The following is a 21,179-nucleotide window of genomic DNA, read 5'->3' on the forward strand; positions in this document are numbered from 1 at the left end:
CATCATTCGCGGAAAATTCGCCCATTCACGGTATTTTTCACTGAGAAATATTCACTGATTACTGTATTTTCATATAATTTTCATGACTAAATGCACTTTTTGTGATAAAACTATTGAAGTACTTGGGTATAAGCATTTTTATGGGGTTTTTCTTGTGTTTAAACTATCAAAATAGGCAGTTTTTCTTGTGTTTAAACTATCAAAATAGGCAGTTCCAAGTGTTTTTGGAGGGGTTTTAAGTATTCGCGGGGGGGGTGCAGTACGCATCCCCCACAAATATGGGGGTTTACTGTATTTTGCAAAAATTAGGCTAAGGAGACAAAATTTACCATGATATATTAAATCCTTGGTAAGAAGGATTTAATATATCATGCTCCAAATCTGAACACTGAAGAAAAGTAGTAAAATGGTACGTGCAGTGTATAGGGTTAGGTCATACCATGAACTGGACTTTCTCTACCCCTAAATGCATCAACTTTATTCTTTGGTCATGCGCAGTTCAAAGAATGTTCTTCCTACTAATAAATTACAGAATAAAGGCTGCTGATGACTAATAAATGCATGGCAACAAAAATAATCTAGGGATGAAAATACTACGGAATTTGATCCAAGAAAAAATCCCTTAAACAAAACATTGCTAAGAAACATTTCTCCTAAAATCAGTATTAGAAAACAAAATACAATCTTTCACATACTCCAATTGCTATTAAATCCATCATTTTACCTTATCAGATATGGAATAACAAATTGAAAGAAACCAATCTGTCAGACCTTGAATGCCACACAGCATTAAACTTTACCTCGTGCTAATGACAAAGAAAAAGAACTTGCCACCCTCCAGCTGAAAAAAAAAAAAAATACCAATACAGACAAAATACCATTGAAACCAAGACAATAAAGGAAAAATTTATTACAAAAGAAATGTACTTGGATAAGGAAGTTCATCACTAGTTGTAAGAGCCACAGCAAAACTCCAACAAATACAAATACTGACCAAAAAGGATGACCAAAACCCTGGCTGTGTTGAGTTTCTGAGAAACGTGCAACAAAATTAAAAATATAACAAATGATTCTTTATCACAAGTGAGAAATTCACCAAAAGCACATAAAAACTAAAAGTAAATTTAAATTTGCATGTACAACAACCATGAGCATACCCATTTTATACAAAATCATGGAAAAACTACACTACATGAAGAAAAACTTAGCAAAATGGAAAGGAGACAAATTTAAAAAATGAAGATACATAATTCAAGTGACAAAAACTCCTCAGTAAAACATCTTGAGAATGAAATCTAAGTCAAAGGTCTCCAACAAGGACTCGTATGGCACTTTAGTTAGGCAGCAAGGGATGAGTCGCATCCTGCTACAGTGGCCGAGGCTCCTGAGGTGGGCACAACTGTGTTATGTCCTCATGAGCAAGGGCCTGGCTCAAAGCAGTGATAGCCTTTCACCACAGACTGGGAGGAGCTTGTCTCAATGAAGGTAGTGTGGGAAGTCTGTGATCAACTGAACAGTAGCTCAAACCAGGCAGAGAGACCCTGTTTATAAAACCAGTTTCAAAAGATAGCCCACTTTCACTGTTACTTGTTGGCTGAGGGTCTCCACAAAAATCCATACAACTCCTGTGCAATCCTGCGAGAAAGCTCCTCTTCCACAAGCTGTTGGATAACCTCTAACTGCAGAAGCTAGGTTTTTTACCTCCTGGTGATACCTCAGGACTTGTGGCTGACAGAGACGAAGGGACCATGGAGAATCTCTTTGGGTACCCTGGCCAGATGACAAGCCATTTACAGTATTATGCTGTTAATGTCTTCATAAGACGACATCATTATGAAAACACAGATGAGAGTGGCATAAAATGAAATTACCTATGAAAAATATTCTGCAATAAAATTAGGCCTATGTGGAAATCAAGCAAGAGGTATAATTTCTTCATCCTACAAATACCTCAGTACAGTAACTATATATTTGTGACATACGTTATCACTCCAAAGAAAAATAGTAGCAATGAAATACTAAGAGTAATCATGGGCAGCTTTACTGATAAAATGTCTGTTAGGATGCATACCTATATTTTACATTAAATGTATGGTATAATGGTGCAGTATAAGGATTTCCACGACAGGTTAGGTCAGGGGGATCAAGCAGTAAAGTTCCCACATGACAGCTGGGCCTCTTATGCCAATTTAGGATGCATGCCTTCCTTCTTGTCAGGTTGGAGGACCTGGCCACCTATCTTAGATTAAACAAGGTTGCATCCCATACTTCATTTGTTGAAATACAAATCATGTCAGGTTGGGGAGAGTCTGGTCATGTCCACCATAACATTAGTCAAGCAGGTTCAGCACCATTGGTTAGGTTAAAATGTATTCCTTGCACTCACTGACATTTGGTGGCATAGTTCAGGTTGGGTTGTGGGGGCAAGAAGGGACAATGGTCACCCACCAGACTCAAGTGGAATGTGGAACATGTTACTTAAGGATCCTTGAGTTTCAAGTTTCATAGCAATAGTATTTAAATGGATATATCCTAACCTGACCTACAAAAATCTAACCTCACCTAGGATGCAAGGTAATAGCCTACCTTACCAGCCCCTGGGACATCATGAAAATAATATGGTAGTAAATATAAGCTTCCCTGTTTCAGTTACTGACAGCTCATAAAATTCACCGGGATGTGTTAAGCTTTAACATCATGGAGTTCCTCTGGTTATGTGTTAGTAGATAAAAAAAAAAAAAACTAAGAAATTAATCGACACTAGGATTTACGACTTTCACTACTCAGTCAACACTAGAGAGTAGAGAGTTAGAGACCCTGAATAAACACAGTTATTCAAGGACCCTAAAGTCTATGACAGTTACCAACTAGCATAAAAATACACGATAGTACTACTACAAAGCACATAAAGCTTGAAAGTAATCACATATCGTATTTGCTTATGCAAAACATACCTTTAACTTTTAATGCCGTCTTTACAACGATGATAGAGAGCGTGCAGCCAATAAGCTGAACATCAAAGTGATAAATGATCTACAATAAAATTATATGGAAAATAGAACAGGAGATAAGCCTATAATTACAGCATCCTACAAATACTTCATTATATATAATTTTATATATATATATATATATATATATATATATATATATATATATATATATATATATATATATATATATATATATATATATATATATATATATGAGGAAAAGTTGCTGCAATTACTGAGGTAGTAAAAAAAATGAAATGGGGGGTCTAGGAGGTACAGCTCCCAGGTCAGGCCGGACTTGGCTCTCCCAGGTCAAGTTAGATGCCACTTCCTCACTTGTCAATCTAGTATGGTCAGGCTTGGTGTAAAGTTAAGCATATGAATCATGTTATATCAATGAAACTGTCACTAAAAATTTGTTTACCCTTTTTGTGCATAAATTTTTAGGACCATTGTAAGTCAGATGAAAGGATGGGATTAGGAATGATACCATTAGGGAAATTACGAAAGTCAAATACATCGATGAGATGATGATGAAAGGGAGATGGAACTGGTTTGGATATGTCCTTGCACCACCCAAGGGACAATGAGCAGAGTTTTTGAAAAATGAAGCACAGGAAAGACAAAAGTGGCGGAATTTCATAGAGGACCTCTGGATTACTTGTGACTGGAAGCAATGATACATAACCCCACACACACACATGGATTATATATATATATATATATATATATATATATATATATATATATATATATATATATATATATATATATATATATATATATATATATATATATATATATATATATATATATATATATATATATAGACTACGATCACTGGGTAACGACTGAGGTTTTTAAACTGTAAAGATGGCAGCACATAAGTCAAAATGCCAGAGGAAATTAAAAAAATTAACATAGGCGACATATGTCAAGAAACAAAAGTTCGCATCTTTATATACCAGTATCTAGATAACTGCATATTCAACAACAAATTTCTGGAAAAAAAATTTCCATAGAAGATATGCTGTTGCAATCGATATTAAAAAAAAAAAATACAGAATGAAGTTGGAAATTGTAGACGACTTCTCATTAGACGTAAGCTGAGAGAATCATAGACGGGTTAATTTATAAAACGGTCGAGTGTATTTTTATTAATTTTCAATAGTGTACAACATTTCCGAGTAACTGTTGTAAAACTATGATTTTTCATTACAAACTACGGTCTATGGCAATTATGTATGACAAAAGAAAGTAATTCTACATGGAAAAAAAGTCTTATTCAAACCGATTTATGGTAAAAACGTTCATTTCGTCATCTGCTCACACTTTGAAAGAATATCAAAAAAAGGACTAGGTAACTATTCACTAAAACGGGATTACATTAAAAGGAAACTTTATCAAAACACTTTTAAGTACCTTTCCACACGTAGGCCTAAGTACACCAGGCACATTTAAATTGTCTGATCCCACTGTAAGATGAGGAAACGGAGAGAGTTCAAACGGTTCAGAAAGACATTTTATAGTGACGGTTTGTCGTTCAATAGTAGTAGTCAATGTCGGGAATTTCCTTTGAAACGGCTCTCCACGAACACTACTCCAGCCTGTACAAATAGTATTAGTAGTAGTAGAAAGGATTTCCTACGTAACGGCCAAATGACACTTCAAGGAGACACACACATCTCTTCTTTTTCTTCTCCTTCGGGAAAAAGATAAACTGGTGGACTTCTTTCCAGCCCATTTCAAAATCACTTCTTGGTGTCTCCTCTTCCAAGGAGAAACATGTCCATTTTTTTATACTTAGATACAAAACATACAGCAAAAACAGATGAAAGTCTTTGAACGTGTAATGTTATCAGATTATGAATTCTGTCAACATTTCTAGTACATTTTACCAGAATCTTGATTTGAGTCGTCAAGTTGTATTACGGAATATTACATTCACTTCATAAAGGGATGAAATTATGAATAGAAAAACATAATAGCCTGAATTTCTGACAAAATTTATAATCTGGGTGTATGTACACTAGGTGGAATGGGACAGTAACAAAATTTCACCTGCCTGAACAAAGAGAATAAGAGCAGTGTTTAGAAATTGTGTCAACATATTCATAGACGAATAACTTATATTATATTACAACCAACATCACAGCAACCACCGTTCGAGTTAATCAAAATTGTCTCTAACGAACTCTTGTGTTCTGGATAGGATAAAACCCATTTCTGAACACGCCAACAATCTTTCATACACATGGTTAAATCTGGCAGTAATGTCAAGTTACAACAAACTTTTTCACATATAAACCGGACACAAAGATATAGGCCTATTCCCAGTCCTTACTGGATGGCTTAGTACTAGTCGTATGAAATAGGCTTATATTCACTAAATCACAGAAAAATTAATATTTGAGAAAAGACGATTTCCAAAGCTTGTTTCCTCGTTGATAAACGAAGAAGCTTCCATTGACGGATTGTAATCCTCTTGTTGACTTGTACTTGCCTAAATCATTCGAAGTAACCCAAAGGGAGAAAGGACTCATAGCCACTTCAACATCCTTCTTGCATTTGGTTTAAAGAATTTTGATCTTCATAAACTAATCAAGTGACAAAGATAAGATATAAATATTGCTGGTTTTCAGTAAAGTAATGAAGTGAGTTACGATGCTGGTATCAGCACTTGTCTTTATCTTCGTTTGTGCAGACCATAGAAAATAACGAATGAATTATTCTTATAAAACTTCTAGAAAATGTCAACTACCGTCACTGCTCATAAGCCAAAAGGGATTTCAAAATGCTTACAGTAATGTTACATTAATCCGTCTCAGCAGATTTAAAATGGGTCTAAATGTCACTTACGCAAAAGAAAAATGGACGCTACCACATGACTTACTTTAGAAATTCAGTAAGGTCATTACAAAATTGGCTATGACACTTAAATATGAAATGTTGAAGTGGAAATATACGATAATCTCAGTACAAGAATAAGGCAACATGCTTACATTTTACCGCTCTGACCATTCCAAGATTTAGTCTGATAACTAGACTACGCAAGAAGTGCAATTTGAACTAAAATTTCTGCCTTCCTATTTTCCATCCCAAAGACTCCATATTATCCATAGAGATCATGTCTTGAGAGAGAGAGAGAGAGAGAGAGAGAGAGAGAGAGAGAGAGAGAGAGAGAGAGAGAGAGAGAGAGAGAGAAGTACTCTGTACGATAAGCTGAAAAGAAATATGAGTCTAGGGTAAAACAACGAAGGATTTCTGGTCTATTATAAAAATATCTCTTCCTTAACTCTGAGTACCGATGCAACCTATGCAATAAACGGCATTTTCTTCATTCTCTTACGAACGTCTTTGTTCACGGGTTCCCATCTGCAAATAAAAGTACTTTGATGGTGATGAAGGTTAAAGAAGCATCTTTGTTTTATCACAGGTAGAACAAATATGTTCAAGTGAAATTGCTACATAGTCCAGGTAAGTTTCATAGAACAAAACGTCTACAATAATTATAGTCTTATGAATGAAAAGACTCAACTCTGTCTCCTGGCTCATAAAATTTAAATAAATAAACAAATAAAAAAAACACATATATATATAGATAGATAGTGCGGAGACTCGGTGAGGTTTTAAGATACTCGTTACTGATATTTAACACTGGAATTAAAGCTCCTGTAGATAGCGTGGAGCTTGTATAAATGAACAAATGAAATAGAAAGATTAAGGACAACCTTCGGGTAGGGAAATATGGGTGAAATAAGTAACAAATGTATCTGTTCTTGCTTATGAGCCGAGAGAATATCTGCCGTACCTGGTAAGAACAACCCACATTCGAGATTAATCAGAGTTTTCCTCGTTTTCTTTCTTGTCCTTTGCTTCTCCATCTTCTCCCTCACCCTCGGCTGCCCCTTCTTCGCCACCCTCTTCGCCAGCTGCCTCTCCTTCACCACCATTACCTTCCTCTCCACCACCTTCCCCTCCATCTTCACCAGCATTGTCTTCTGCGCTTCCTTCCTCAGCTCCCTCCTCCCCGCCATTCTCACCCTCTCCATTTTCCCCTTCGCCTCCCGCGTTTTCCTCGCCTTCGGCGTTTTCCTCGCCCCCTTCGCCATCTTCTCTCTGTTCGGCGTCTCCGTCAGCGGCTGCCTCCTCCTAAAAGAGATTGATGACGAAATTAATCCAGGATAATGACAGAGCAACTCAACCGTCATATGGTGGTTACGCCTAGGCCTAAGCCTAGGCTTGGGACTAGGGTTCGTGTGATGACTGAGACTAGATGATGCTGACCAAAGTCTTTAAGTCTTTTAAAACGTCACTTGCTGGAAGCGTTTTCGGGAAACTCTGTTTATGAAAGGAAAAACTATAACATTTAAGGTATATCCATTTACTTGAGGAGGAGGTTAAAGAGACCAGCGGTACCGAGAACATTTAAATAAAAACTGCATGCCCAGGAGTTGCCAGGTATTTCCAAGCAGTGGATTACCGAAATGTAGCTAAAGGTCTTTGGTCATTCAAGCTAATTTCTGTAGGCTACTCAATTAGATAATAGCTTAGGGTGTTTAAAAAGGACAGACTGCTTTAGCTTTTCGAGAAAAAGAAATGAGTTTAGAGGATAAAGGGAAGGCAGTATTACGAAATTTTCTAATAGGAAAGGCAAAGTTCTTTGCTAAAGCCTACATCTGCACGATAACACACACCTACATAGCTCACAGAGAACTTAATATAAGTTGGGAGAGAGAGAGAGAGAGAGAGAGAGAGAGAGAGAGAGAGAGAGAGAGAGAGAGAGAGAGAGAGAGAGAGTCAAACTGCACTAGCTATGACTAACAAAAGCTGTTTACAGTATGGTAGAGAGCGGACATCACTAGCAGATATAAACAACATTAATTTCTTAATTACCGGATTAACCAAAGGAGTGACAATAAATACTGGAAAACTTCGAAAATAACTCCTCTTTTCAGTATTATACGAAGAAATCTTTTAATTCTTAACTACACATTGTCATTGCTAAACATCCAAATGTAACCTAGAATATTCGTCAATCACATTCTTAGAAAATTAAACATATGAGCTAGTCTAAGTGAATCTTCCCACCAACCTTAATTTCGTCTCGCCATGTAAGCATCAATAAATTATATATTCTAATCTGCACTCTTACTGTTAAAGGTAACCATTTTCATTGGTAAACCAGAGAAGAATCACAGAATGTGGTACTACAGTACACCAAAGTCTAGTCACGCCAATCATTTTCGAATCTGTTTCAATAGGTATAACAAATTCTCAGGGCAGTTTTGACGATTTCAATTTAAGCAGGAACTTTTCTACGTTGCACGAAAAAGAGGAAATTGATGTCAGATTTTGTACTTGTTCATATTTTACATTATGGCGCTCAAATTAATATTGGCAGAAAGAAGAGAGATGAGACAGCAAGTGACCACGAATCAGCATAACTCCAGTGACGAACAAAAAATGTTAGCGAAAAGAAAACATAATTTAAAATAATCATCAATATCTAAGCTAAGGTGTCAAACATAAAAAAGCCGTGTCGTATCATTATACATTACAAAATATTAAAAAAAAGCAAACGACGTCATTTAGTTCTCAAAAGAACAAAAAAAAAAAAAAAAAACTGGTAGCAACGAGTCTACAGAGAATGCATTAGAAGCTGAAATTCTGGCAAACAGTACCTTGCGCCAGACGGTCAGTTGCCTTAGGGTTAACTACTGTACAGTGAAGACTTTTAAAATTGGCCCCAGTCTCTCAGTAAGGACTTGGGCATTAAGACAGATCTTTTTCTTTACAGAAACTCTGTAGGTAAGCAGGAGAAAGCTCATGAGTGGGCGCCTAACCACAGCTAACGTTAGGGACAATACTCAGTGACCCCATCACAGGGTTGTAAGACACAGGTGTTCTTGATGATTAAAGTAACTGATCTCAAGTGGTTTCTTTAGGAACAGGTGTGTTTTTCAAGTAATAAAGTGATTTAGCTATATGACTTGATCTACAGGAGACTACATGGACGTCAAATGGCCATTTATATGTCAGCTGCTGCCTTCTACAGGAAGTGTTAACCCACTGTTATCAAGTCTGGGTAATACGTTCTGTAGCAGAACATATTTAGCTGAAGTTAAGCAGGCTTTCTTCAGGGGAAGAAAAACTGTGATTTTGATGTTAAAGTGTTTTGTCTCATCAATAAGAAGTGCTTGTTTTTATGAACAGGCTCTACTCAGTGAAAGAACGTTGCTGTCTTAACTTCATGACAAATATTTTAAGTGATTTTTAGTGAGAAATTCTGAACCACCGTTGCAATCGAACATTTACGTAATTACAATCAAACTGAGAATTCACATCGGTGAGAGAAAGGACACTTGAACAGATTTACTAAAGGATTTCAAAACGATCTCCCCCGTGAGCAACTTACTTCGCCACCTTCGTCAGGATTGGCCGCGTCACCGGCCGTTTCGTCCGCCTCGCCGACATCTTCGGCCCCGTCCCCGTCTTCTCTGGCGGCCTCTCCTTCGCCCTCTTGCTCCTCCTTGCCCTGAGAGGCTTCTTCATTCAGTTTATTATTTAAAGCTTCCATTTCGTTTACCTGATTCTCTTCGCTGGCGACGGCGTTTTCCTCTTTGTGCTGGTTGTACTTCTCTAGGATCTTTTCCTCGATACTCATGTACCTATTGCGGGTGGCCCAGGTCAGGAAGTCGATGCTTTCCCCGCTGCCGCTGACCGGAATCATTAAGCCCACCGGGTTGGCGTCAGCCTGGTGTTGGGAAAAGGAGGAAATGTTAAAGGATAGGTCTAGGTCCTTCTTCATTCCATTCTCTGCAAAGGACCGGCATCAGCCTAGTGTTTAGAAAGGAGGGAAATGTTAAAGGGTAGGTCTAGGTCTTGGGAAAGGATGGGTCTAGGTCCTTCTTCATTCAATTCTCTGCAATGGACTGGCATCAGCCTAGTGTTTAGAAAGGAGGGAAATGTTAAAAGGATAGGTCTAGGTCTTTTAAAGGATAGATCTAGGTCTTTTAAAAGGATAGGTCTGGGGTTTTTAAAGGACAGTCTAGGTCTTTTAAAGGATATATCTAGGACTTTTAAAGGATAGCCTAGGTCTTTTAAAGGATAGATCTAGGTCTTTTAAAGGGCAGTCTAGGTTTTTTAAAGGACAGTCTAGGTCTTTTAAAGGATAGATCTAGTACTTTGAAAGGATATGCCTAGGTCTTTTAAAGGATAGATCTAGGTCTTTTAAATGATAAATCTAGGCCTTTTAAAGGATACGTCCAGGTCTTTTAAAAGATAGGTCTAGGTCTTTTAAAGGATAGATCTAGGTCTTTCAAATGATAAATCTAGGCCTTTTAAAGGATAAGTCCAGGTCTTTTAAAGGACAGGTCTAGGTCTTTTAAAGGATAGATCTAGGTCTTTTAAATGATAAATCCAGGCCTTTTAAAGGATAAGTCCAGGTCTTTTAAAGGACAGGTCTAGGTCTTTTAAAGGATACATCTAGGTCTTTTAAAGGATGGGTCTAGATCTTTCAAAGGATAAGTCTAGGTTTTTTAAAGGATAGATCTATGTCTTCCTTCCTTAAATCTTTTATTCAGTTCTCTAAAACACATTTAATTGTAAAAAATTATAATTTTTAGCGTTACTGAAACTACAGTACACAGAAAACAACTGTTAATCTATCAACATATAAACTGTTGTAAAGTCAAGCTAGCAATAGCTCTAGCTTCCTAAGCAATCTGCAAAATCAATAAGAGAACTTGGCTTATGAGAATCAGAATCGTGAAATATGAAAATGATCTTTGCCTGAAATGAAAGTCGTCAGCCCAGGATTTAATGGCTACGCTACTGACAACATAATCACCAGTATTAATGAAAGTCGTTCCACTTTTATGTATAATAATATATGATAGCTTCCACAAAAGTTATCTAGAAATGTTCTAGAGAGTAAGAAATTGAATGGTGACTGAAAGTAGGCGTAATATCAAAAGAAGCATGACAAAAAGACACCAGTACCATAATTCCCATTCGATACCTATGACCAGATTTCGTACTGACACCAAATCAATTAATGAAATTTGAATTATTAATCTAATTCAAAATTAACCAACGACAAGACAGAATTTCGAGATCATATTAATAAGTCACTTTAAAACCAGGATACTGGAATCCTCAGTACATCCACATTCTTAATCTTATAACTAAGAGAGAGAGAGAGAGAGAGAGAGAGAGAGAGAGAGAGAGAGAGAGAGAGAGAGAGAGAGAGAGAGAGAGAGAGAGAGAGAGAACTTCTTATAATCAAATACCAGAAGTTAATACTGATGCCACGTAGGTTTAAACAATTAACAACATTCTAACTCATTATTGATTCCTCTCATTTGAATGAAAGATTCATTCACTGAAGTGAGCTGAAAACCTGTATATATACCTCCAGATTTTAATCTTACCCAACGGTTTCTATTCACCGTGAGTTGTGATTGGCGGATAAATCTCCACTCACAGATCAAAGCTACAATTTGCATGTTGGCAGCAACAAGAACATGACACGTATCAGCCAGTCCCTGTCTAATTTGGAGGTGAACTGGGACCAAGTAAATAGCCATAATAACAGCTTATAAGGTACAATTTCAGGAAGATCTTAATTCTCTCAAGTTCCATGCATAGGAATAGTCTAATATGAAACTCAACAAACTAAACTACTTTTGAAAAAGTCTCATATGAAACTAAACTAATTTTGAAATGGTCTCATATGAAGCTAAACTACTTTTGAAGTAGTCTCATATGAAACTAAACTACTTTTGAAATAGTCTCACATGAAACTAAACTACCTTTGGAATAGTCTCATATGAAACTAAACTACTTTTGAAATAGTCTCATTTGGAAATAAACTACTTTTGAAATAGTCTCCTATGAAACTAAACTACTTTTGAAATAGTCTCCTATGAAACTAAACTACTTTTGAAATAGTCTCATATGAAACTAAACTACTTTTGAAATAGTCTCATATGGAAATAAACTACTTTTGATATAGTCTCCTATGAAACTAAACTACTTTTGAAATAGTCTCACAAGAAACTAAACTGCTTGTGAAATAGTCTCATATGAAACTAAACTACTTTTGAAATAGTCTCATATGGAAATAAACTACTTTTGATATAGTCTCCTATGAAACTAAACTACTTTTGAAATAGTCTCACAAGAAACTAAACTGCTTTTGAAATAGTCTCATATGAAACTAAACTACTTTTGAAATAGTCTCATGTGGAACTAAACTGCTTCTGAAATAGTGTCACATGAAACAAAACTACTTTTGAAAATGACACTGTAAGATCTATTTACGACACTACAAGTTCTGGAGTTTAGCTTACATGTTCCATACAATGAAGGAACATTAACAGATGCACTGTGCAAAATTCAACCTTAGAGCAGGAGCTATATTTGAAAAGGATTCATTTATCAAAAACCTGACATTGGTAAAGACCCCTTCTCTTAATTATGAGAGAAATTTCAATACTATTTAAGCTAACACACCACTTACCACCTCAAAACGAAAGCTAAACACCCTAAACATCTAATGAATGAAGCCTAGGTTAAGCGCGGAAGAAGAAGAAGAAGAAGAGTCGCTCAGACCAAAACAAAAGACAGGAACGAAATGGAACTGCCCAATCGAACGCGTCCAAGATTACCATGAGAAGGATGTTGACCGCCGCCACGTTATTGGTCCTAGCAGCCGTGACCAATGGTGCTTCCATAGCTGTCCCTTCCTTGACGTTGACGCAAGCACCCTCCTACAAGGAAAGAAAGGAATGATTATAAGCAATTCTCGTTGATGACAACATGGGTCTAAGCACTGTATATGTCATTAGGCGCTTACTGAATCTGGTTCATGTTACAGGGATTATGTAAGCCTAAAGTTTTACCGCAGCAAGGAGACAGAGATTAATTCTTAAGCTCCTTTCTCATCTATTCAAATTTAGCATCCATTTTCCTTTACCTTTATTACTTAGCGACCTTATTTTTTGCAGTTTTCCTCTAATTTATTTCTATTTTAATTAATAATACGTTTATTTTAATTCTTTCATTTATCATTATTTTGATATTACACAAAAAATGTTTTTAACAATAATTTCTTTCCTGAAGTGAAGATACTTTTTGGTTTTTATTATGAATAAAACGGCATGGAAAATATATACATCAGTGTCCATTTTATTATAGTTTTGTGGCTTTATCTTGCTAATGACTCAATTGTCTTTCTCCTTGAGAAAGTCTCATGAAAATTAAATATTTTCTCCGAGAGCAGGCCTATTCATTAATAGTCTGCAATAGATATAAGGCACACAATCTTAAAACAGAATTTAAAGTCTGATTTTATCTTCATTGAACTTTAAAGGAAATTCGTACGACACACACACACACACACATGCAGATCGTCTACAAATATCTGAAAATATATGTACAAGATTTATGGACCAAAACGGGCTTCGGCAATTCCTTCAGCTACTCGAAATATTTAACTGATCTCGAATCATAGCAAATCCATCTATATATAAAAACAAAAGCACCATTAATAATAATAATAATAATAATAATAATAATAATAATAATAATAATAATAATAATAATAATAATAATAATAATAATAATAATAATAATAATAATAATAATAATGTAAACACCTGAAAAAATGCAGATAAACTCTACGGGATTATCCATCCACATTTCACTACCTTATCTTTTTTTTTTTTTCTACCAATGCATAAACACTGCCTAATTAATAATAATAATAATAATAATAATAATAATAATAATAATAATAATAATAATAATAATAACAAGAAGAAGAAGAAGAAGAAGAAGAAGAAAGAATTCAGAAGAATAAAAATCCGATTTCACAAGCATTCGAGACGCGTGTACAACTTACAAATGTCAGTATCGGATTATGCAATCAATAAATGTTTCAGACTTTACTCTGTCTTTGACTACAGCCGCCGCATGTATCACAACACCAGCTGGTAAGCATACTGATAAACACACTCACATACATATGCATACATGTGTGTCGTATGTGTATATGTATGTATATGTATGTGTATGTATGTATGTATATATATATATATATATATATATATATATATATATATATATATATATATATATATATATATATATATATATATATATATATCTTCTTCTTCTTCTTTTAACGTGCTTTATATATATATATATATATATATATATATATGCATAACAGAAAATCTCGCTACAATCCAATTAAAAATAGCATTTATGATAGAATTTGTTATATAAATTCAGGTAATCTAATCTCGGCCAAACATTGCATTCCCTAACTGTATGTCTTATTCTGAGATAACAAAGAGTGAAGGCATTATTGACAATAGACGAAAAATCTTCAAAAACCACTTTGAAAGCATAAGAAAAATGGAAAATAAGTCCAGTGCTTCGAAAAGACAGTCAAATCTTTTGAAAGCCAAATATGTTGCTGAATTGAGATCATCGATTCAACTCTATTCTGAGAACGTCATGTTGACATTTAATTTCTTGGCTGACGTTACGCAGTAATGATTTGCTATGCATTAAGTTCTCGAGTAAAAATACTTCCATTCAAGACAGATCTTTCATTACAGAGACTCTGTAAGTAAGAGGGAAAATTACGTGAGGATAATAACATGAAGAACAGGAATAATGTCTACCGAATATCCCATAAACTTCCGTTATTCAAAAATAGAGCCAATGTCCCTAAAGACTTTTGAACTCAAAAATACAAAGCGAGAGAATGTTAGCGGTTAGTGGTTAAACGGAAATTAAATTGAGTTTCTGCATTGCGGATCCACGAATGCAGAGCCGCCGCTATGCATATTTTACAAAATTTATTTGATTAACAACTGATTGATCTATTAATATGATTTGTACTATGAAAAACGAGCATTGAGAATCTTGTATGAACAAAGATACGAACATCATAATGGTAGGGCCGTATCTGTATTGTACTTTCTCTCTCTCTCTCTCTCTCTCTAACAACGGAGAGTAGAACCAAGTCACACATACTATACTACTTCGACTTCCTGATAATGTGTAAAAGGTTTGTATGCGTGTTTTACCAAAGTTGCATGTTAAAAGCAAAAGGTTACACTATCGACAGTCAACGATTTCCTAACATATCTACTGTAGGATTTAGAACTGATTGATGAATGTTTTCAATGGCGTTTATATTTTTACTCCCAGTATTAAAGTAAAAGAATCATAGATGTTATATATATACTATATATATACACATATATATTATATACATACACACTCACACACACATATATACAGTGTATATAAGTATAAAGTATGCATGAAAACATATGAATAAGTAAGTGTTGGCCTTTATCTGTTAAATATGACACATAAAAGAATAAAAGCGTATATATGGTAACTCACTTTTCCTAAAAGAAATGAAGAGAATAAATAATTCTTAAAGGCATGGAAGCAGCAATAAAATTCTACTGATTTCGATCGTCACAACGAAATTACACTTGGGAAAGAGAACTTGCGTGACCCAATTTGTTCGTAATTATGCAAAATTGAGCAATCTAAAGAATCGAATCAATATGGAAATGCACTATACTTGTACAACTAGTGTTACAGACACACACACACATATATACATATATAAGCGGACTTCTTTAATCCTGTAGAATTGCATTTAACTCTTTAACAGGTAATTTTCATACAAATAATTGTTCCAATTATGTGTCATAAGTCTGTAAATTATTATTACCATTTTCATGGTAATATAATTCGTTGTCAATTACGAAAACTTGGTACAGTTCATTTCGACTAAACAAGAAAATTCGGTACAGTTCATTTCAACTAAAAAAATTCAACATTCCCATATAACGAACTTCTTTTACGAGACAATCTATGTAATGAGAGAGAGAGAGAGAGAGAGAGAGAGAGAGAGAGAGAGAGAGAGAGAGAGAGAGAGAGAGAGAGAGAGAGAGAGAAGGGGACAGGTTTAAGCTGATAATACTAAAAATGGAACACTGATTTATCAATAGATATAACATTATCGAAACATGAGAGAGAGAGAGAGAGAGAGAGAGAGAGAGAGAGAGAGAGAGAGAGAGAGAGAGAGAGAGAGAGGGGGAGGCAGATATAAGATTTAAATCCTAAAAGTTAAACCCTGAGTTACCAAGAAATGAAGAGAGAGAGAGAGAGAGAGAGAGAGAGAGAGAGAGAGAGAGAGAGAGAGAGGTTTTATAAGGGCGCGCCTGACCTCGATTCACAGTGTCTCCGCCATACAAGATAATGTTGGAAACAAGGTCGCATACTTGTCGCCTTGTAGAAACTATGTTGCGTGATTCCACACCTCCATCGACGGGTAGTTAATGAGCTGGGCTATTTGCACGCCGACCAGTTTTTGGCGAGGATTATGGGTAAAAAAAGAGGTGGATTATGACCGTGTGAATATGGGTCATTTTCATTCCTTCTTCGGCTCTCTCTCTCTCTCTCCTCTCTCTCTCTCTCTCTCTCTCTCTCTCTCTCTCTCTCGTTGAGTCAAGAAAGGGAATGTTAGTTTTGTTTTGATGCAACTTTCTTGTATATTTGTAAGATTTTATGATTGAAAGGTATTCGAACCATTGATGGGTTCGATCTGTGCTTCCCTCTTCTTGCTGAGAGAGAGAGAGAGAGAGAGAGAGAGAGAGAGAGAGAGAGAGAGAGATTTTCATAGCCCTTTGTGTACCGCACATGAGTCAGACGTCAATAAAAGATCAATTTTTGTCAATTCCGGTGCAGAAATTTTATCGGAAACGACACACAACAAAATTTTGAAATCCGGGAAAAAAAACGATTTCAAAATAAAAAATAAGAAATCTAAAACTTACAAATCACCTTGAGGTCGAGTTACTCAAAATCAAGTAACATTCACCATCTAGATTTCATTAAGAAGATATCAAAGCAAACACAGTCTATTTGCTTTCTTGCAAAATTGTTCATCTGATATAAATTAAAAAATTACAACCCGGCCAATCATAGCAAGATTTATTAAAAAAGTAGTGGATTACTGAAAATCGCAAGTTGTATATCATAAGCATTATTAAAAAATACTCACAGTAGCATGAGTCTTGAAATGAAGAAACGAATCCATAGATATGTATGGGTATATTTCTTTATTTTTAAATATATTTGTACCCATACGTAACTGTGGATCTGTTTCTCCATAAACATTGTTAAGATCATAACTGCAGTCTGTGACACCAGTAAAATCTACAACATAGAGGTCATTGTCAAAAGAAAACATTTCTGATTATTTATAGCTGACATTTGCGTAAGGTTCCTTCCAGTTTTAAACTTGGAGACACAGAAAAGAACCAGCATATAGATGATCCGTTAAGAAATACAATTTTATTGCGTAAAATAAATATAGTCACTAATATTCAGTATATTGGGATGGCATTACATCGGTATTTATGTTATTATCTTCGATTTTTTATGCTGAACATTTTATTATAATCCTGGAAAACAGGGTATTCTTAGTTTGATATTTTTTTCGTATTGCAAATGTTCTTAACTTCGATTTGGGCATATTCCATAAGAAATAAAAGGGTATTTGTATAGAACAATCATACAAAAAACTATTTATAGTACACAAAATTTTTGCAATGCAAAAACACACACTGTATGGATACATATACATATATATATATATATATATATATATATATATACACATATATATATATATATATATATATATATATATATATATATATATATATATATATATATATATATATATATATATATATATATATATATAATAAACTCAAATCTACTCTTGCGTTTTCTTAACCGCGATAACTTTTCTAAAACACGACACTTTTCGAAGAAGATTAAAAAATCTACTCTTGCACTTAACCGATTCACCCTAAAACACGCGTTGGCGTGTTCGATAACCTCCTCTCTCTCTCTCTCTCTCTCTAACTCTCTCTCTCTCTCTCTCTCTCTCTCTCTCTCTCTCCTCGAAGAACCTGGTCGACGCCAGCGACAGTAAACATGCGTCGGAGCGCTGAGGAAACCCTGTAATTATGACGTCACACAAAAAAGGTTTTGGGGTGCGTTTCTTATGCATCCGAACACGTCTTGCGCTGGCCCAAGGTCACACTGCGTTATGAGTAAGGCAGTAAAATTTTTTTTTTTTTAAACTTCGATTTTCGTAAATAATTCAGTTCCGTGCAAAACGCGGATTTGGCAATGCGTCTGCAACGATGTCTCGATCTATTTATAAACGGAGGCGCTTATCAAATCTTTTCAAGGTTGAGAAAGAAGTTGTGAATTGTACCGAGGGAATATGTAATGTAACTGGCAGATAAAGGCGATTAAACAACAAGAACAAATGAAAACGAATGAAGGAATAAGTAAGACGGTTAAATGGGAACTTTTTTTAAACATAACTGGCGGATAAAGGAAATTAAACCACAACAACAAATGAAAATTAATGAAGGAATAAGTAAGACGGTGAAATGGGAATTTTTTTAAACATAACAGGCAGATAAAGGAGAATAAACGACAAGAACAAATGAAAACGAATGAAGGAATAAGCAAGACGGTTAAATGGGAAAGCTAGGTCTAGCACTGTTTGGTTAGAGAGCTAGGACTAGTACTCTGGGAGTGAAAAAAAAAAAACACATAAATGCGAAGTGATCAGTTCCGCCGTCGAGGAAATGAAGACAGTAATTGCAGGTGCTCAGTTTCGGTCATGAAATTCCTTTACCTGACATCCCCGTCTCGCTGTTAGCCTTCACGCCATTAGCTATTAGCTGTCTTGTTATTGGCTAATTGATGCCTCGCTATTAGCTATTAGACGACTCTCTATTAGATGTCCCGCTATTAGCTATTAACTGTCTGGCTATTTGCTAGTAACTGTCTCTCTGTTAGCTGACTCTTTATTAGCTATTAACTGTCTAGCTTTTACCTTTCTCTCTATTAGCTGTCTCGCTTTTAGCCTTCTCTCTATTAGCTGTCTCGCTTTTAGCCTTCTCGCTATTTGCTATCTCGCTAGCCACGATAAGCAATAATATCATAATAATGAAATAGGTAAAGGCCTCAACATCTCACAAGACGAGAAAGCGTATGGTGCAGAAAAAAAAAGAAAAGAAAACGATGATGAATTAGTGAACGAAAAATAAATGGCTGATGATGATAAGTTGGTTGGATAATGGGACACTATTTAGCGTTAACGAGCCGTCTGAGATGGTGGTGATGGTGGAGGAAATAGTGTAAATCTTCAGAAATGGTGCACGCTACAATATAAAGATTTTACTGAATTTTCAGTAATTGCTGAATAACAATTCAAGGACAAATATTACATTATTTTAATTGATATTAGCTCCTCATATAAACTGGTTACTTTAAAATTAAATGAAATGAACACCGTTTAATAATCAGATCATAACTAATAAATGGAAAAATAAATTAATCTACATAGAAGTGAAAAAAAAAAACAGATCATTTCCTATTGTAAACTGGGACTTTTATTTTGATTCGAGTTAAAAAGTGAAGAATTCTAAGAATGAAAAACGGAAACCTTAAGACTAATCTTTGAGAGAGAGAGAGAGAGAGAGAGAGAGAGAGAGAGAGAGAGAGAGAGAGAGAGAGATATTATCGTTACTGAGAAACTGTCTGATTGACAGGCATCAAATATGAGAAAAACAGACATATTTGCGTTTAGCACTAACACCACTCTATCGAATTTTTGAAGTAAACACTGAACACTACTGTAACTACTACAGTAATGTATGGCAGTTCATATAATTTATAAAAAAATATGATAAAACATTTCCATAATTGTCTTTTATAATCCCCGATTCCAAAATCCGGTCTAAACTGAATGAACACGCCAGGGTAAAAAAAAAAAATAAATTTACAAGTAGATAATACATAACACACGCCAATGACATATCCATCACTGTCGACGGAGATTCAAGTTCTGTCGATCACGGACTCTGATAGACTCGGTCGAACTGGAAATGACTGAAATTGTCACCAAGATAGCATCGATCTTACACTACCTGATTTTTTAAAATGTATAATCTAAAGATTAAGGGATTATGTTAAAAAAATATTAAATGCACCCGTTTACAGACATCTCGTGATTACATCCCGTTACAGTGCTACTGCCATTCAGAATATTTTGAATTTCATGAAATCTTTAGCGTATTTACCTAGTGTTGCGCCATCTGAAGGGCATGACAATTGCATGACTTTCTGCTAACGCTCCGTGATTGATGCATGTTAAGAATCATTTAGCACAGAATTTGCAGCGTAAGTCGAATTCCAATACTCACATTACGCGAACATTCACATACAAATTTATCGGATACGCACACATATCGATTTATTCGCCAACGTAACCTGGCGTCGCTGTGATCATAATTATTGATGCACAAGAAAATTTTATTTTTAAATTAAATATAAGAGAAGGGGTATTTCTCGATCTTCCTAATTTAATCAATTTTATATTTAAGTTTCCCCAAATTCCACTTGATATAATCTGCATTTAAATATAAGAGAAGGGTAATTTCTTCATCACTGTAATTTAATTGATGTTACATTTAAAGCCCTCAAAAATCTACTTGATTTAATTTGAATACTAAATATAAGAGAAGGGTCATCTCTCGGTCACCCTGATTTAACTGATGTTATATTGAAAGCTCTCCAAAAACCCACTTGATATATCATACCAAAAATTTACTGTTTTGAAAGATAAGCAACTAAAATTATCCCGGTAAGTTAATGAGATACATAATTATTTCGATTTTTGTTACTAAATTAATACTGGGCTTCGAATTTCTTGGGCAATTTATGCACAGACTCTTCTAAGCATCTTTTATTCTTTGGATATATACATTTATTGACAATACATCGTCAGTTAACATTCTGAAAAAGTTGGCAGGTAAGTAAAGGAGCCTTGCTGATAAAAATGCGAACAGCACTTTCGTCAACTAGCTGGAAAAATTAGCTAAAATTATCATTTATGGAGAAATATAATTAAGAGAGATAAAGACTTCATAATTTGACAGCAAGGTAAATTCGAATTCTCTGTGATATAATTTATAAGACTGGAATTTAACACCCCAAAAATTATCACCAAATTATTTGAGACAATTTTCACGTTAAATAAGCAATTAT

At 35.1% G+C, this 21,179-nt stretch overlaps 1 protein-coding gene across 2 annotated transcripts in view; it reads right to left on the minus strand.

Moving 5' to 3' along the window:
• Window positions 1-4,135: 4,135 nt before the first annotated feature.
• LOC136852427 (ankycorbin-like) overlaps window positions 4,136-21,179 on the minus strand; it is a 59,545-nt gene continuing 42,501 nt past the window's right edge. The window contains exons 6-9 of one of the 2 annotated variants that reach the window (XM_067127054.1): window positions 12,668-12,769; window positions 9,583-9,750; window positions 6,805-7,145; window positions 4,136-6,368 (exon numbers count right to left, since the gene is read on the minus strand). In XM_067127054.1, coding sequence (XP_066983155.1) covers window positions 6,831-7,145; window positions 9,583-9,750; window positions 12,668-12,769 — 585 coding nt within the window. In that variant the 3' untranslated portion in view covers window positions 4,136-6,368; window positions 6,805-6,830. Of the gene's footprint in view, window positions 6,369-6,804; window positions 7,146-9,411; window positions 9,751-12,667; window positions 12,770-21,179 lie in introns of both variants that reach the window. The other variant, XM_067127053.1, reaches the window with a different exon arrangement.

Source organism: Macrobrachium rosenbergii, chromosome 25 (assembly GCF_040412425.1).
Source record: "Macrobrachium rosenbergii isolate ZJJX-2024 chromosome 25, ASM4041242v1, whole genome shotgun sequence".
In the NCBI taxonomy this organism is placed as follows: Eukaryota; Metazoa; Arthropoda; class Malacostraca; order Decapoda; family Palaemonidae; genus Macrobrachium; species Macrobrachium rosenbergii.